Source organism: Salvelinus alpinus, chromosome 31 (genome assembly GCF_045679555.1).
Source record: "Salvelinus alpinus chromosome 31, SLU_Salpinus.1, whole genome shotgun sequence".
NCBI lineage: Eukaryota > Metazoa > Chordata > Actinopteri > Salmoniformes > Salmonidae > Salvelinus > Salvelinus alpinus.
The window spans coordinates 17,906,622-17,924,801 of record NC_092116.1 but is presented as its reverse complement, the minus strand read 5'-3'; the positions used below and the strand labels follow the sequence as shown (position 1 = coordinate 17,924,801).

The window sequence follows — 18,180 nt, the reverse complement described above, 5'->3', positions numbered from 1 at the left end:
TCCAACAGGCGTCGCTACGTCCTCCGACTCCCCGCCAACGTCACAGTTCGGCAGTCTCCGGAGGGGGTGGAGAGACTTTCCTACTGTAGTTACCAGCCGATACTGTGCTAGCCTACAACTCATCTCTAAAAATCACAAATCTTCCATCATTTAAATGAGCCTTATCCATGTGTCTGACGCTTTTTACAGACAGTGCACAGTATCATGTCCGAAAAAACAAAACATGGAATAATTAATAAGTCAGATGCTTCACTAACAAGGTGAAAAGTGAAACACCTTTTTAAAATACATATAGACACTTTCATCAGAAATAATTCACACCAAGACAGAACAATGTAATTGTAAAAATGTATTTGTGCATTTTAGAAGGGAACAGAGTCAAATGACTCATCATTGTAGTGTTCAATTTACATGAACTAGACTGGATAGATGCCTTATATAGCCAGAGTCAATCCCAACAAATTCACTTTAGTGTAAAAACAAATTACAACACGAAAAGCTTTCAAAAATACATTCTGGTACAAAAAAAGGCAAAAAACAAATTTAGCTTAATCAAACTAACTGCTCTTCTCCAATTATTTTCAAACATTGTAGTAAAATTGAATTCACGGTGTGAAGTGAAAACATCCCTGGTTAAATATGTGCATATATAACAAATATAGCAACTTAAAGCCATGCAGATCACAAAGCCACTAGGAAAAAATTATAAATAAATACAATTGTTATTAATTATGATGATGCTTTTCTATTATTAGGCCCTCCGGCTATGGATGTGACTTTACAGGCCGGCATTCTGTAGAAACCCTGCTACTTTCCACTAGGGGGAGCTCAAAGGCAAATCACTAGTGTTTGAGGAAGCTACTTCCTACTTGTTTTTGGCACTGACGCATATTTGTTAATTTGACCTTCCTATCACCAACATACTGCATAGAGTCAGACAGCAATACTAGGGAGGGTGGCAGCATTGACTTTGCAGGGTGCCATTAGTCTTTCAACAATAGGAAAGCCTAGAAGCCTGCGCCCCAATCATACCTTAGCCCCCTATGCACTTATTAGGATCTGAGAGGATTGGGTAAGAGTAGCCCATGAAGCAATATGGCGATACTTCCACCTAGCCTATCAGAGGCTACAGGGAACTAGATAGGTAGGAGCGAAACAGGGGGCAATGTTTGGGCACAGAAGATTAGTTTAAGCATTGACTTAAGGAGGGCAATGGTGACAAAGATGAACTTCATGGAGATACACACACATTACAGAAATAGCCCATTTGGCAAGTCTGCAACCCACACGTCTGCTATGGATTCCTCACAAGGTCGCACTGACAATAGAGTTGAATAGAAAACAGACAGGCAACAGTATACCAGCACGTCTGTCTAGGAGCTACCCGCATAGACAAAAGACAACCCTTTCTTTCTCGTCCTTTGGACAACATGCCGGGGACTGTGTAGACAAGTGAGGGTGTGTGACGGAAGGTGTAATGTGTGTGAGAAAGCGAGAGGAAAGGGAGAAATGAAAAGCGAGACAGGTGTAGACAGGTAAAAGTTGGCATACAGGTTCTTCCCTCTCGATGTCCCAACCGTGGGAAAGGACATGCCTGACTGAGCCCGCTCTTGCACCACTCCAACAACAGGTTACTTGAAACCAATCTCAGTCCCACATAGAACTCATAACCTTCTTTCCAATCCCCCTCTTCCAGACTACAAGCTAGGAAACTGAAGGGGTAAAAGAGTAGCCATCTTGTCATCTTGCAAGCTCCTATGGTCAACATCCTCTGGATAATACAAGTTTTACACAATCTCCAATGCAACACCAGGCAGAAACACACAGTAATGCTGCCACAGCATTTATATACAGACCCACCACCTGCACCAAGCTCTCCCTGTTCTCCTCCATTGCAACAAACAGGATGTGGGCACACTTGCTATTTTTGAGAGGGGGGGGATGGAGAGTTACTTCGAATAAATAAGGATGCAAAGATAAGAAAACAAATGGTTGTCAAAGGAAGAGGAACGTATGGCATCCGACCAGAACTAGGCTGTCTCCCATAATATGGTGGCCCAAAAGGGACACTAGGTAATGTCACAAACATGAGCAAAACCAAACATCCATCAATCAAATAAGTTATCAAGACACACGAGACAGCTGTGCTTGGCAGTTGGCACCAAGAGCACAGAAGTCAGTAAGTATAAAAACAAAGCCCAACCAACACACACAAAATCTAACTCAATGACAAATTTGAGGCACAGATCTCAGTTCTTCTTCCGCACTGATAATCAATGATTCCAAGTCACTTACTTCCAACGTCAAACCGTTCAATTAAGAAGACCACACATTGAAACAACTATTAAGGCAGCGTTTCCCAAACTCGGTCCTCGGGACCCTGAGGGGTGCACGTTTTGGTTTTTACCCTAGCACTACACAGCTGATTCAAATGATCAAAGCTTGATGATTAATTTATTATTTGAATCAGCTGTGTAGTGCTAGGGTAAAAACCAAAACGTGCACCCCTTGTGGTCCCGAGGACTGAGCTTGGGAAACCCTGAACTAAGGCATTTCAAGAAGAGAAGTTGAAGAAATATTGTCAAGATATCTCTGCGAGGCGCTTTAGCAGGCTGGAGAATCCTGCGGCATGCTGGGACAGCTCTGCCACGCGGTCCACCATTTCCTGGGTGGCAGAGACCGATGGATAGTTTTGTGCTGCCCCCTTTGTAGCCACGACGACGGCCTTCAGGGCCTGACACAGACGCCCCCCTGAGGTTGTGACCTACAGAGAGAGAAAGACAAAATAAATATCTAACCTAAATGTCCCTAATCCCTTTCACCTTGACCTAAATCTCTAATTCATTCTGCTGCAAGCTGTTCTTTATGTTTGACTACCGTATCGAACTCTACATTTGGAATGAAATGCAGGGTCGTGTTCATTAGGCATAGAATGGAAGAAAACTGACTGCAACAGGTAGGGACTACCTAAACTCGTCCTATGAGAAACATTCATTTCTTTTTTCTGTTGTGAAATGTTTTGCTACAGTGTGCCCTCATGAACACGAGTCACGACCATGTCATTTTGGCATGAAATGTGTGCTGACCTTTGCTCGGAGGTCAGGAGAGGTCAGGAGGCGGGAGAGCGTGTCCCCGATGAACACCAGCTTGTGCGCCGTCACGATCAAACTCTTCCCCCGGGAAACGAAGACGCGGGGAGGCTGGTTCCCCTGCACACTGTTGAAGAGCACGTCGATGGAGTCGGCCAGACAGGAGAGGTGGGACAGGCTCTGAGACGAGTAGAAGGACAGCAGCTCAGAGTCCTCCAGAGAGAGAGAGATGGGCAGAGGAGGGGAGGGGCTCAACTGGAGCGAGAGAGAGACAGAGAAGGAAGAGAGAAGATAAGACAGGGAGAGAGTTAGAGAAATGGGGAGAGAGTTAGAGACATAGGGGGAGGGAGAGAGGGAAAGACAGTGAGATAGGGCCATCATTGTAATGGCAGGGATGAACATTGTCACTTATGGAACTGCTATGTATTGTGCAATGGTCCACCACTGTCTATTATGTTAAGTTCTTAGAACCACAGATGACCTCTTGTTGTGTGGCTATGACACGAGTTGACGCAACCTACAAAAATATAGGCTGAGAAAAAAATGAGAGAAAGATAAGAGAAGCTAAAGAGACATTGAGATTAAGGTAGAGATACTGTAAAGGTAAACAAGTTGAGTTGATCCAGGCAGGTTGAAACTGGATAAAGGAGTACAGAGAGCAGATTTACTGTCAATGTAACCTAAAGTCAGGTAGATCAATGTTGACTCACTGGACTGAAGGACAGAGAAAGCTCATCAGTAAATACACAGAGAGAATTAATGATTTATCCGAGGCCATAGTTTGTGTATGTGGTGTGAAGATGTGAGAGGATGAGTGTGTGTGTGTGTGTGTGCGGGGTGATTGGTGTGAAAACAAAGTGTGTGAGAATGAGACAAGCATATGTGTGACAATTGGGAGCGTAAGATGTGAGTGTGTGTTACTTACCCTAGGCTCTGTGGTGTGGACAGTCTGGTTTGACCCATTCTCTGTCTGGACATCTGATGGAGGCTCTGGCTTTCCCTGTGGAGGAAAGGTGAACATACACTACATTACCAAAAGTATGTGGACACCTGCTCGTCGAACATCTCATTCCAAAATCATTGAGATTAATATGGAGTTGGTCCCCCCTTTGCTGCTATAACAGCCTCCATTCTTATGGGAAGGCTTTCCACTAGATGTTGGAACATTGCTGTGGGGATTTGCTTCCATTCAGCCGCAAGAGCATTAGTGAGGTCAGACACTGATGTTGGGTGATTAGGCCTGGCTCGCAGTCGGTGTTCCAATTCATCCCAACAGTGTTCGATGGGGTTGAGGTCAGGGCTCTGTGCAGGCCAGTCAAGTTATTACACACCGATCTCGACAAACCATTTCTGTATGGACCTCGCTTTGTGCACAGGGGCATTGTCATGCTGAAACAGGAAAGGGCCTTCCCCAAACTGTTGCCACAAAGTTGGAAGCACAGAATCGTCTAGAATGTCATTGTATGCTGTAGCATTAAGATTTTCCTTCACTGGAACTAAGGGGCCTAGTATGAACAATAAAAAACAGCCCCAGACCATTATTCCTCCTCCATCAAACTTTACAGTTGGCACTATGCATTGGGGCAGGTAGCGTTCTCCTGGCATCCACCAAACCCAGATTTGTCCATCAAACTGCCAGATGGTGAAGCGTGATTCTTCACTCCAGAGAACGCGTTTACACCACTCCGGCCGACGCTTGGCATTGTGCATAGTGATCATAGGCTTGTGTGCGGCTGCTCGGCCATGGAAACCCATTTCATGAAGCTCCCGACTAACAGTTCTCGTGTTGACGTTGCTTCCAGAGGCAGTTTGGAACTCGGTAGTGAGTGTTGCTATGCGCGTTAGCACTCGGCGGTCCCGTTTTGTGAGCTTGTGTGGCCTACCACTTCGCGGCTGAGCCGTTGTTGCTCCTAGACGTTTCCACTTCACAATAACAGCACTTACAGTTGACCGGGGCAGCTCTAGCAGGGCAGAAATTTGACAAACTGACTTGTTGGAAAGGTGGCATCCTATGACTGTGCCACATTGAAAGTTACTGAGCTCTTCAGCAAGGCCATTCTACTGCCAATGTTGTTTCATGGAGATTGCATGGCTGTGTGCTCAATTTTGTACACCTGTCAGCAACGGGTGTGGCTGAAATGGCGGATTCCACTAATTTGAAGGGGTGTCCACATACTTTTGTAAATATAATATAGATACATCACTTTAGACACAGCCATGGGTCCACAGAGCAGATACTGTCCAATAATACAACTGGAAGAAGAGAGGCAAACATACAAGAGCGATTATTAGAAGTCACTCTGGATAAATGAGTCTGCTTAAAGGGGAAGTATTTTTACAATTTGTAGAGGTTGTTTAAAGAAAAGCGGTTTCTTCTGAACCATCTAACCTCAAATTGTACAATCCTGAAACCCCCCTAAAACACAATGTAAAAAATGACTCAAACGCAATGTAAAATGCAGACAAGTGCCAGCAAGGGAGAGGTGAGCGAGAAACAAAAGCCAGCAGATTGAAAACTGACCTGCAGCTTCACGTATCCCACACTGTCTCCAACAGGAAGTGGTGCCGGGGCAGGAGTCAGACCTATCCCAGCGTACTCGTTCCCCATCTCTTCCTCTCCATCGCTCTGCCCTACCGTGATGGACATGGTCATGGAGGGTTGTGCGAGGGGCAGGGGGAACGCTGGCTGCGGGGTCGGGGGTAAGGGCCTTTCCTGGATCCAGCTACTCTTGCGTGGTCCCATACCACTCCCTACGGGTTTGTTCTCCGCTACGGGAAGGGCTGGTAGGGGTCTCCGGGACAGGGAGTCCTGGGAAGGGAGGCGGGGCCGCCCCTGGGTCTGTAACAGGATGGTGGAGTCCTCCAGCGCCCGTTGGACCATAGAGAGCAGGGTGTCTGACGGAGGGGCGTGGCCACCGGCAGACAAAGCAGGAAGTAGATCTGAGAGGCGGGCCCAAGCCAGTTGGAGAGAGGGAGGGACCTCGCTGGGTTGACTCAACTTCCAGACGGACAGGATCTCAGCCAATGAGGTAGCCAGGTCCCTTGAGGAGGCGGGTGCACCCGAGGCAGTGCTCAGCACCGATTGGACAAGGCTGGAAAGTGAGGTTCTCCATTGGATGTCACCAGACCCATTACTGGATACAGATAACCTGTGTGTGGAAGACGACGTTGACATCGCCGAAGAGGGCAAGACGTCAAGGGTGAGAGCAGGCATGTTGTAGATGCCACAGTCCGGCTCGGAGGTGGAGCCCAAGTCGCTGCCCTCACCCAGCCCCAGCGGCGCTCTCTTCCCTGGGCCGGGGACAGAGTAGACCTGGCCGTGCTCCGTCTCCTCCAGGGGGATGATGGTGGACATGTCCCCCGGGGCCAGGGGTAGGCCAGGAAGGGAGGGAACGCTGTAAACGTCCTCCTCTGATTCAGCAGTTGTAACAGACGCTTGGACGTTGTAGGTCTGCTGCTGGGGGTCTGATGACGTGCTGAGTATTATAGTGGGAACATTGTACACCTGAAAGAGAGAAATGGAGATGAAGACAGAAAGGGGTGGAAGGAGATGCTACTTTCCTCTTGGGGATATTGCTCTCTGTTTTGCTCCCTGGCCCAGACACCAATTGCTCACTTAGACAAAATAATGTCTAAAGCACCAGTGTAAAGGGCACCTAGATCAGTCCCCAGGACAATGTGGGTCTATGGCGCATAGCAAGTCTTCCTTTACCGTTATTGTTCTTCAAGTCATTCCATTCAGTCATTCTAAGCTCCTAGTCAGTAGTACTGTTTGTAATGCATGTATGTTGTAGAAGAACAGAGGAGGAGAAAAGAGGAGGAGATTGGATAGCCTGGCCATTACATTCCCACTGCGGTATAGACAGCTGGGTGTGACTGGGAGAAAATAGCAACAGTAGTATTCAGATCAGACAGACTGGAATGCAGCTGACAGAGAAACAGGTGTGGCAGAGAGAGAGAGACAGACGTAGGGAGGGGCTGTGGGAGGAAGGAACAGGTGAAGGAAAGTTGAGCTGAGAGAGAAAGAGGGGGACTGAGAGAAAGAGACAGTGAGGGGGAGGGGGGAGCAAAGGGAGGGAAGAACAGGTGAGGGAAGGTTGAGAGCTGAGGGGGGAAAGGGAGAATCAGACAGAAAGAAGGAGAGGGAGGGAGAGAGAAAGATGAAGTGAGAGCGAGGAGACAAAGAGAGAAAGAAGAGAGCCGGGGAGAGAGAGAGAAATGGAGTTGGAGAGGAGAGAGATGGTGTCTGCACTGTGGAGGAAGAATCCTGACTGACCTCTGACTCTAGGTCAGTGTGTGGGGGGAGGGAGCGGGGGGTGTTGTAGATGTTCTCGTCGTCACACAGCGCTGCTGGGGCTGGCCGCTGCCACCTACTGCTGGGAGGAGTATCATACACCTAGTAGACCAGGCACAACACAACACAGCATGTCATAAGACTGTTGTGCGCTTGTTAGAAGCACAAGGTCAACGTCAGATATATAGTTCACATTGGTTAACTAGGGTTGGAGTTTTTCCTGAATACATGACTTGACGGGGGATAACTCTGGGGCCTAGTCATGACGAGATTTTCTGTCACCTGTTCGTCGAGGTTCTCGTCATCAGGATCTGCATACTCCCTGCCCTCTCCTTTCTTATTCTGCCCGTTCGTCTTCTTTTCATCCGACGTCATCCTCCCATCTTTGCTCTCCTGCTGCAAGGGTACAGGAGTCGACTGGGGGGTGGAGAGGGCCGGCTTAGAGGTGGACACAGGGGTTCCAGACTGGGGCAAGTCTTTTCTGGTGACCCCCCTCACTGGAGGGGCTGGAGGAGGGGGCTTACGGGCAAAGTTTGGTGACCTGGGCACTCTGCCTTGTCCCTGTCCTGGTCTGGCCAGCAAGGGGGACCCCCTGACGGGGGTAGCTGGAGCTAGCTTCCCCCTGGCGATGGGAGCGGTGGAGGGCACACCACTCTGACCTCTGGGGGTTCCTGGGGTTTTGGGGGTCACGCCTTTCAGCTGAGGTTTGGGGGATCCCAGTGCAGGGACGGGTGGAGTCCTGAGAATCCCTGCTCCCACATGGGTGGGAGTCTGGTACATCATCCCAGGGGTGTCCTGTGCCAGTTTGGAACTAGGGCTGAGGGGCTTGAGGGGGGCCCCCCTGTCCCCGTTGACCTGTGAAGGGGTGAGGCTCTGAGTCTCCAGGATCCTGGTAGCGATGGGGGTAACCTGGGTCGCCACGGCCACCCCTGCTGCCAATCCTGTGGGGGTCTGGTAGAACTCCTCGCTGGGCAGTACGGTACCTCTGGGGACCAGGTAACAGCCGTCAGAGTGGCCTGCAGCCACTACAGTCTCCCTGGGGACAAGGTAGGTGTTGTCATCCTCTGGCCCCTCTGGAACTAGACCCACAGCCCGGGGCATCCCACTGGGGGCCAGGTAGACATTCTCTGGGCCAGGGGCTCCAGTCAGACCCCCTGCTGATCTGTGTTGCTGGGGCCCAAGAAGTGTGGGGGTGGAGGGGGTCTGGTAAAGAGTCCCAGCTGAGTCTGCATCTCTGCCTCGGAGGGAGGGCGAGCGCGGGCGCCCCGTCACCCCCCCGTCCCAATCGGGTAGGGGGCGTGTGCCAGAGCTGGAGCGGGAGCGCGGGCGACCCCCTACCTCGGCCTGTCGGAGGACCTCTGGTCTAGAGGCGACAGGCACCGCCCCTGGGCTCTGGTACAGGGCCTCCCCCAGGCTAGGTGGGGTGCGGTAGACGCCGCCTATGTCCTCCGTGGAGACTGCTGTGCGGGCCAGGGGGCCAGGGGAGAGGTACACGGAGTCTTCGCTGGGGGCGCGGCTGGGGGGTCGGAGGTCAGACCCCGGGGCGGTGTGGAGGAGGCGGAGGCGGTTGGCGGGGGCGATGCCCTGGCGCCCGTGGAGGGAGCAGAGCCACCAGCCAGGACCGCCTCCCTGCTCCTGTTCTAGAACCATCAGGATGTCCCCCTTCCGGAAGGCCAGCTCCTCAGGGCTCTCTGCTGCATTGTCAAACAGGGCCTTCGCCAGCACCGTCTGAGGGGGGAAAAGAGGGACAGGGAAAACATATGTAACACAGAAATAACTTATGACAGTAATTACTCCAAAATAAGAGATCCACAAAACACCCACCACTATCCCAGCATTAATCCAGAGTTTTTCCTAGTGAAGTCACGTGGTCAGGAAAAACATTGGACACTAGTCATAGGGGGCAGTGATGACAGGACTGCACACACAGAGACAGCCTAACGTCACACATCTACATACTGACAGGACTGCACACACAGAGACAGCCTAACGTCACACATCTACATACTGACAGGACTGCACACACAGAGACAGCCTAACGTCACACATCTACATACTGACAGGACTGCACACACAGAGACAGCCTAACGTCACACATCTACATACTGACAGGACTGCACACACAGAGACAGCCTAACGTCACACATCTACATACTGACAGGACTACACACAGACAAATGCATTGACTCGATGCCAAGAAAGAGATTGAGAATAGCTGATTGTATAACGGTGTAAGTGAATAGAAGAGCTAAAGATCAAGAGGGAGGAGCTAAACAAAAACAGTGTGGTGGCGAGAAAGAGAGAGAACACATTCAGAGTCCCATCATGACTAAACACATAATGATATAAGTGCTGAATCACTATATACTTAGTTACTGCACACAGTACTTTTAGGGAGAGTAGAAACGAGTCAGAGGAGGGAGGAATGATTGAAAAGACAAGAGGAGTAAATGGTAATGAGAAAAGAGAGGGATGGAGGGAAAAAGCAAGAGGGGGGGGGGGGGGGGGGGGCAACATCTGTCCCTAGTTTGGGGTTTAATTGCCGTCCCATGGGCCTCCTCTCATCTTCTCCTTTTCAAAACCCTAACCCCCTGGGGATTGGCTATAGAGACAAGCTGAGCCCTGAGCTGCGTTCAGTATGAAGGAAATGTAAAAAAATAAAATAAAAAGTCAAAGTGTCCAATCTTGTCCTATTAGAACACAGCGTGTTGTTTTCAGTTGCAAAACGTTTTGCACTACTAGCTCTACTCTGAAACGTGCCTGCTGGAAACAGTGGATGGAATCCAGGGCAATGTTCAACTACTTAAAACCCGCATCCTTCATTCCCTCCCTTCCCTGAATGATGTAATCACTGATTTGAGAGTATTGGATGGGGACAACAAAAAGGTTCACTTCAGCCAATGGCCTTTCACCGATCCAGTTATGTCATATCAGTGATTCTCCCAAAGAAGGATGATGCATTTTTTTAAGTATTCAAACATGGCACTGGTTTGAAAAATAACTTTAGTGCCATGACACCAGTTGGGCTCCTGTCATCAGTGCCTGCTTACCCACCATATCTCATACAAAATGTGCGTGCACACACACACACACACACACACACACACACACACACACACACACACACACACACACACGATTGGTACTCACAGAGAGGGACATATTTACTCTTCCTCAGACAATGCACCCGTCAGGACGTTGGGTCAGGCTCACAAACACACAGAGTCCTCCATCTAGAACCAAGAGGTGAACTGCAGACTGCTGCGGAGTCCAAACACACGATCCGAGTTGTGTTCAAGGACAACAACACCAGCCTCCTTCAAGGCTGCGAGATGTCCTGCCTTCTTCACTCACCAACGCCCATAGGGTTCTTCTGTGTTGAGGGCATGATTGAACTGCTTCTTCTTGGCTCAGTGTTGTCGACCGTTCTTGAGATTAAGATTAGAAAAGCCAGTTCGGCCGGATTGTGATGCAATCATCATATCACGCTCCTGATTCCACTGAAGGAGAATCCTAGTCAGGGACATGATGATGAAATCGTTAGCGTTGTTCTCACTTTGTAAACAACATAGTCTAGATTCTTAGAGGATGTCAACATCTACAACTTGTATTTAGAGCCAATTCATAACTTCTGTCTTCTTACCATATCCCATTTTGTGGTCACACACCCATGATTTACAAGACTCACAACTGCTTTCGACAAACAGTAGCAATTACAAACTCCAAGGGTATATCACGGAGTAAGATCCTTCAGATAAAAAGGCTCAACTGACCGGAATAATTTACCTATAGAAATCAGGGCATTAAAATCAGTGAATTTCAGAAAGCCCCTTTGTCAAATATTAAGATGTTAATGTTAATATATTTGTAAATATGTATGTACTGTATGTATTAAATACACTTAGTTTTATTAGTAGTTGTAGCATTAGTTTTTATTAGTTGTTGGACCATTAGTAGCTGTACAACAACTTGCTATGCTGTTAATGTACTTAAAAATATATATTATTATTTCATTGGTATTATTATTAGACAATAGTTGGCATATTATTCTTGTTACTAAGTATTGTTTGTTTAGTTTTTTCCCCTTTGGACACTTGAAAAGAAGCATCTCAAGAGATTTCATCCTGCAAATGCTACCCCAATGACAGATGTACAGTTAAAATGCAAGCATTCAAAATATGTACCAAGCGTTATTCGAAAAATGTATATCAAATAATGGTGGCAATTATTATTCTGTAAAAACTTAATTGACAACATAAAACTCAGAGGTTGTATATCAAGTTACCAGGCAGTGGGATCAGTCAGCCAGGACGAAATTTTAGACCATGGCATTGATTGACTCAGATGACGTAAATATTTGCTAACAAACGTTAGCTAGCCCCTTAAAGTTAGCAAGCAGCTCACCCGATCGCTGATAAAATAAAAATGAATTAATATTCAATATTTTGTTAGCTCCCAATTTGGCCCACATTATCCAAGTATCTAAATCGATGGAGCGGAGGCTAGCTTGTTACTGTAACGTAAACTGCTAGCTAGCTTATAGCCAATGGGCAAAACAAAAGGGCACATGAAATCAGTTCGCTAACAAGCAAACTTCAGTCTGCATTCAAATGACACTCACTTGTTGTTTTGTTCGCTAGCGTACTTACCCTTGATGAAATAGAAACATTTCATGCAATACTCGAGAAAAGAAAGATAGCTATCGAGCGTTCCTTTATTTCAGTTGAGGGAATTCGTGGCAAACGAGGTTTTTCTCGTATGTCTCCCTCCGGAGAAGGACTACGTAATTGGATACGACCCTCTTGCGGTAAAGCGCACATTTTTGAGGATGGAGAAACCGAATATTACAGCTCCGCCTTCAGCACTTCACTCGGGAGACTCTGGGTAAGGTGCTTTCACATACACAGATAGTTCAATCTGGGCCATTTTTATCTGGCAAGGAGAGATGCTGTAACCAACTAATTACGTTTAATGTAAGTAGATGGTAAACGCAATAAATTGTTATATGGTATTTGCTTTGCTGCGGGTTTTTGGATTCTGTTTGAATGGAGCACAGGCTGCCGTATAGACGACAGTACAGGCGCAATATCAATAGACGCAGTTGTAAATAAAGCAGTACACCCAGGATAGGACTTTTACTTTGGAAAAGTACCGGAAACGTCGTCTGTAAACTCGTGTTTTTGTTCCTGTCTTCTGTCACTGGACGTAAAGGACTTTGCACAGAGGTACTTTGAGCTTACAATTTGTAAACCAACAGTACGCCAAACCTTGATTATTGGTGTTACATGTAGCCGTTATTGATCAGAAGGGCAAAGGTAAGGTCATATCATTGTATTTTGAATTCAACATAACACTGTACTACTTGTATTCTTGCACAATTCAACTTTCACCTAATTTCTGCTCTTCATAACCGAGGTCTAGACACTGATAGCCACAATAAGGAGGCATATAAAGACATCATGGATAAAGCAATGCAATAACTAAGGGACCTAGTAACTAAGGCATAATGTTTTGAAAGGTTCACTTGGGTTGGCACCTGCATTTGTGTCTACTGTATGTGTGTGCATTGAGAAACCTTCTCTCTTTCCAGGTAATGCTGAGGTGTTTTGTTAGCAGGTGCCTTTTGACCAATCCTGTCGCAGGTCAAACAAGAAAGATGTCTGGGGGCAGTCTTGCCGGGTCTCAAAGCAGTCTTGCAGGGAAGGTTGCCATAGTGACTGCCTCCACTGATGGGTAAGGAATAGCTGTGCCTACTGTTTTGCTGTGGATATATTTAATTTGTTTATAGTGAATTGCTCTCCTGCTCTATGGTCCTATGATGAGTTTTTCCTGACCGCTTAGCCTGACCTGGAAAAACTATGGGCACCTAGTTAGCCTATAAGCCATAACAAGTGTCTAGAGAATAGGGGCCAGAGTTTTTCCTGGTCAGGCCACACAGTCAGGGAAAGCTCTGGGCCCTATATATCATCCTTCTCCTACTGACTGTGTCTTCTTCTTCTCTTCCAGAATTGGTCTGGCTGCAGCTCAGGCTCTCGGTCAGAGAGGGGCTCACGTTGTGGTGAGCAGCAGACGTCAGTCCAACGTGGACAAGGCCGTGGCACTACTGCAGAGTGAGAAGATACAAGTGACCGGGACGACTTGCAACGTTGGGAAAAGTGAAGACAGAGAAAGACTGGTTAACATGGTAAAGAAAAAGCCAATACATTTTGCTCCTACTCTAGCAGGTGCACACAGAGTAGACATCAGTTGATGAACATGTGACAATATCATATTCAAATTATACACCTTCAAATTATGTGACCACCATCACACTCAACTTCACCACAGTGACATTCCAGTACATCACCGATACTGTAGTTTCCACTTCTTGACACAGGGTCACAGGCATAGCCATCAGTCACATGTCCTTACAGAATGTCAGTGTTATTATTTTCCATTCTGTTTAGACAGTGGAACATTGTGGAGGTATAGACATCCTGGTCTCGAACGCAGCAGTCAACCCTTTCTTTGGAAACATCATGGACTCCACAGCAGCAGTCTGGGATAAGGTGCGTTATGCGTCCAAGCATCTTACAAATATTTTGAAAAGCAACTGGACCTATAATCTGTCCCATATACTGATGCCTTGATGCAATGGAAATATGATACATGTCTAACAGTACCAAATGTCCCTTAGTTTAAATGTAACAAGTTATTTGAAGTATTCAGTAAGTTGTGTAATAACTATGTGATAATAAGTATTCATTGGTTGGTTTAACATACTGGGTTTATAAGCGCGGAAATCGACTCTGGCGCACGAGCATGCTTTTGCGGCACAGTCGATAGCGCGCCGGACCTCGGGCTAGAAGGTCGAGGGTTCGAGACCTGCTCCCTGCTGTTTCATTACAATACAGTTGAAGTCGGAAGTTTACATACACTTAGGTTGGAGTCATTAAAACTCGTTTTTCAACCCCTCCACACATTTCTTGTTAACAAACTATAGTTTTGGCAAGTTGGTTAGGACATCTACTTTGTGCATGACACAAGTCATTTTTCCAACAATTGTTTACAGACAGATTATTTCACTTATAATTCACTGTATCACAATTCCAGTGGGTCAGAAGTTGACTGTGCCTTTAAACAGCTTGGAAAATTCCAGAAAATTATGTAATGTCTGTAGAAGCTTCTGATAGGCTAATTGACATAATTTGAGTCAATTGGAGGTGTACCTGTGGATGTATTTCAAGGCCTACCTTCAAACTCAGTGCCTCCATTCTTCGACATCATGGGAAAATCAAAAAGAAATTAGCCAAGACCTCAGAAAAACAATTGTAGACCTCCACAAGTCTGGTTCATCTTTGGGAGCAATTTCCAAACGCCTGAAGGTACCACGTTCATCTGTACAAACAATAGTATGCAAGTATAAACAGCATGGGACCACGCAGCCATCATACATCTCAGGAAAGAGACACGTTCTGTCTCCTAGAGATGAACGTACTTTGATGCGAAAAGTGCAAATCAATCCCAGAACAACAGCAAAGGACCGTGTGAAGATACTGCAGGAAACGGGTACAAAACTATCTATATCCACAGTAAAATGAGTCCTATATCGACATAACCTGAAAGGCCGCTCAGCAAGGAAGACGCCACTGCTCCAAAACCGCCATAAAAAAGCCAGACTACGGTTTGCAACTGCACATGGGGACAAAGATCGTACTTTTTGGAGAAATGTCCTCTGGTCTGATGAAACAAAAATTGAACCGTTTGGCCATAATGACCATCGTTATGTTTGGAGGAAAAACGGGGAGGCTTGCAAGCCGAAGAACACCATCCCAACCGTGAAGCACGGGGGTGGCAGCATCATGTTGTGGGGGTGCTTTGCTGCAGGAGGGACTGGTGCATTTCACAAAATTGATGGCATCATGAGGAAGGGAAAATTATGTGGATATATTTAAGCAACATCAAGACATCAGTCAGGAAGTTAAAGCTTGGTCGCAAATTGGTTTTCCAAATGGACAATGACCCCAAGCATACTTCCAAAGTAGTGGCAAAATTGCTTAAGGACAACAAAGTCAAGGTATTGGAGTGGCCATCACAAAGCCCTGACCTCAATCAAATAGAACATTTGTGGGCAGAACTGAAAGAGCTTGGCGAGCAAGGAGGCCTACAAACCTGACTCAGTTACACCTGCTCTGTCAGGAGGAATGGGCCAAAATTCACCCAATTTATTGTGGGAAGCTTGTGGAAGGCTACCCGAAACGTTTTATCCAAGTTAAACAATTTAAAGGCAATGCTACCAAATACTAATTGAGTGTATGTAAACTTCTGACCCACTGGGAATGTGATTAAAGAAATAAAAGCTTAAATAAATCACTCTACATTATTACAATAAAGTTGTGATCTTAACTGACCTAAAACAGATTCTGAAAAACTGAGTTCAAATGTATTTGGCTGAGGTGTATGTAGGTTTCACATAGATGCTTAAGTATTCATTGGTTGGTTTAACCGGGTCGGCCTCCCGAGTGGCGCAGCGGTCTAAGACACTGCATCTCAGTGCAAGAGACTTCACTGCAGTACCTGGTCCAAATCCAGGCTGTATCACATCCGGCCGTGATTGGGAGTCCCATAGGGTGGCGCACAATTGGCCCAGCGTCGTCCGGGTTTGGCCCGGTGTATGCCGTCATTGTAAATAAGAATTTGTTCAACTGACTTGCCTCATTAAATAAAGGTTACACACATTCAAATCAAATCAAATCAAATCAAATTTTATTAGTCACATACACATGGTTAGCAGATGTTAATGCGAGTGTAGCGAAATGCTTGTGCTTCTAGTTCCGACAATGCAGTAATAACCAACAGTAATCTAACCTAACAATTCCACACTACTACCTTACACACACACACAAGTGTGTGTGTGTGTAAGGCATTCACATAGATGCTTAAGTATTAATTGGTTGGTTTAACATAGATGCTTTGTTTACATGCTCTAATGCTGTACTTTTCACCTCCACGCAGATCCTGGATGTGAATGTTAAGGCAGCCTTTCTTATGACCCAACTGGTGGTGCCTCACATGGAGAAGAGGGGGTGAGAGAGAGAGAAGATATAAATAATGAAGTAGGAAGGTGTTTTGTGAACTATACCAATTACAATGTATGTGTTTTCCAGGGGCGGGAGTGTTGTGTTTGTGTCCTCTGTCGCCGGCTACCAGCCTATGCAGGTAAGCGCCTCCGATTTTCCCTCTGAATGGCTCTCGGGTCGATCATCTCAGAATTAGTTTTTCTGTGTAGTGTTACATTAGATCAATTTACATTAGTATGAAGAAATATTTGTTCAACATGACCTTTGATCCCCCCCAGGCCCTGGGTCCTTACAGTGTGAGTAAGACGGCCCTATTAGGACTAACCAGAGCCTTGGCCCCTGAACTGGCCCAGAGCCACATCCGGGTCAACTGTGTGGCCCCCGGCGTCATCAAGACCCGCTTCAGCCAAGCAGTGAGGATCCCCTCCCTTTCTATTGTCATCTTTACCGGTTTACTCTTTTCATCTTTGCTTACCCTCTATTTCTATCACTCTTTTAGCTGTTGTTTTCCCATCATTCATACAAAGGGAGTTTTTGATCTTGCTGTGTTCTTATTCTCTCTCAGTTGTGGCAGGACGAAGACATTGTGGACGAGTTCAAGAAGCAGCTTAGCATTAAAAGGTTGCCTTCAACTTCATTCTTAGGGTACATCGTTTAGTTTAGGGTACATTCTTACCCTCAAGTGTTATTGTTTTTTGATATAGTGTGTCCACAAATGTGTCTGACCCATTGTGACTGAATTGGTGGAATTTGCTTGTGTAACATTGAAAGACGTGTTGTTGACGTCATATCTGTATTTGGCTGTCTTTATGCATGTTCACCATGGTGGTCTGTTTGATTTGTTACTTGTGTATTCTCCCAGGGTTGGGGAGCCAGAGGAGATCGGTGGAGTGATCGCCTTCCTGTGCTCTAAGGACGCGTCCTACATCACTGGAGAGACCATCACTGTGACTGGAGGAATGAGCTGCAGGTTGTGAGACTAGTCGGGCTGGAAAGTGTCAATAGAATCTGGTCACGCTGACGGACTGACACTCAAAGGAAACAATGCTTGTAATATAGGAATGGACTGTAAGACAGAGGATTCCATTTCTCTGCAATGTAGAGTAAATCTACCTAAGACTAGTGACATGAGGACACTAAGGCAGGAAGTGGACAGTGTTGACACCATTGCTGAGATTATTACTGACATTGTTGGTATGTTTTTCAGTGGGCTCTATACTGTGCATTGGGTTATTAACAAATTAACACAATGTATTATTACTACACTTCAAAGACTGTCACAGCACACTGTAAGCATTTGAGCTCACAAGCAGGGTCCAAACATCTGTTTTAGCTCTGTCCCACCCTCAAGCCATTAGGAACTATATTGCCTTAATAAACAAGGGTTAACGCTGTCGTACATGTTTGATTATTGGACTTCATAAATATAGATATGGGAAGTAGTGAATACAACATTTATTATACACAATTAAATTGTAGTTCTTCACACTAAGACTGTGAAAAATAACTATTATTTGGCAGATGCATAAATTTCCCTTTGATTCATTATTTGCTTATTGAAGATCCTGCATCTGGTTATTAGAAAGGGACAATTGAACTCTATAATTATAGTCAAACTAATTAGCAAAACTCTTTTCTCCTCAACCAATTTGAGAAAGGGACAATTGAACTCTATAATTATAGTCAAACTAATTAACAAAACTCTTTTCTCCTCAACCAATTTGTGCAAGTTGTTGCC

At 46.2% G+C, this 18,180-nt stretch overlaps 2 protein-coding genes across 5 annotated transcripts; one reads left to right on the top strand and one right to left on the bottom strand.

The window, feature by feature from the left end:
- Nucleotides 1–334: 334 nt before the first annotated feature.
- LOC139561895 (breast cancer anti-estrogen resistance protein 1-like) lies at nt 335–12,171 on the bottom strand. The gene is made up of 8 exons (XM_071379294.1): nt 12,033–12,171; nt 10,534–10,896; nt 7,666–9,111; nt 7,366–7,485; nt 5,611–6,594; nt 4,015–4,089; nt 3,087–3,344; nt 335–2,764 (listed from the first exon to the last, which is right to left on the bottom strand). Exons 2-8 carry the CDS (start codon nt 10,543–10,545, stop codon nt 2,582–2,584), a joined length of 3,078 nt encoding a protein of 1,025 aa, XP_071235395.1. The 5' UTR covers nt 10,546–10,896; nt 12,033–12,171; the 3' UTR covers nt 335–2,581.
- On the top strand, nt 12,142–17,838 carry LOC139561899 (dehydrogenase/reductase SDR family member 4-like). Of its 4 annotated transcripts, none has more exons than XM_071379309.1 (9): nt 12,142–12,267; nt 12,974–13,116; nt 13,390–13,567; nt 13,830–13,931; nt 16,378–16,448; nt 16,530–16,581; nt 16,721–16,855; nt 17,008–17,063; nt 17,305–17,838. In XM_071379309.1, exons 1-9 carry the CDS (start codon nt 12,142–12,144, stop codon nt 17,417–17,419), a joined length of 978 nt encoding a protein of 325 aa, XP_071235410.1. In that variant the 3' UTR covers nt 17,420–17,838. The 4 variants fall into 4 exon arrangements, with proteins under 4 accessions (XP_071235410.1, XP_071235409.1, XP_071235413.1 ...); XM_071379308.1 differs by having other exon boundaries at nt 12,247–12,267; nt 17,008–17,087; XM_071379312.1 differs by lacking the exon at nt 12,142–12,267 and adding an exon at nt 12,421–12,698.
- The last annotated feature ends 342 nt before the right edge of the window (nt 17,839–18,180 follow it).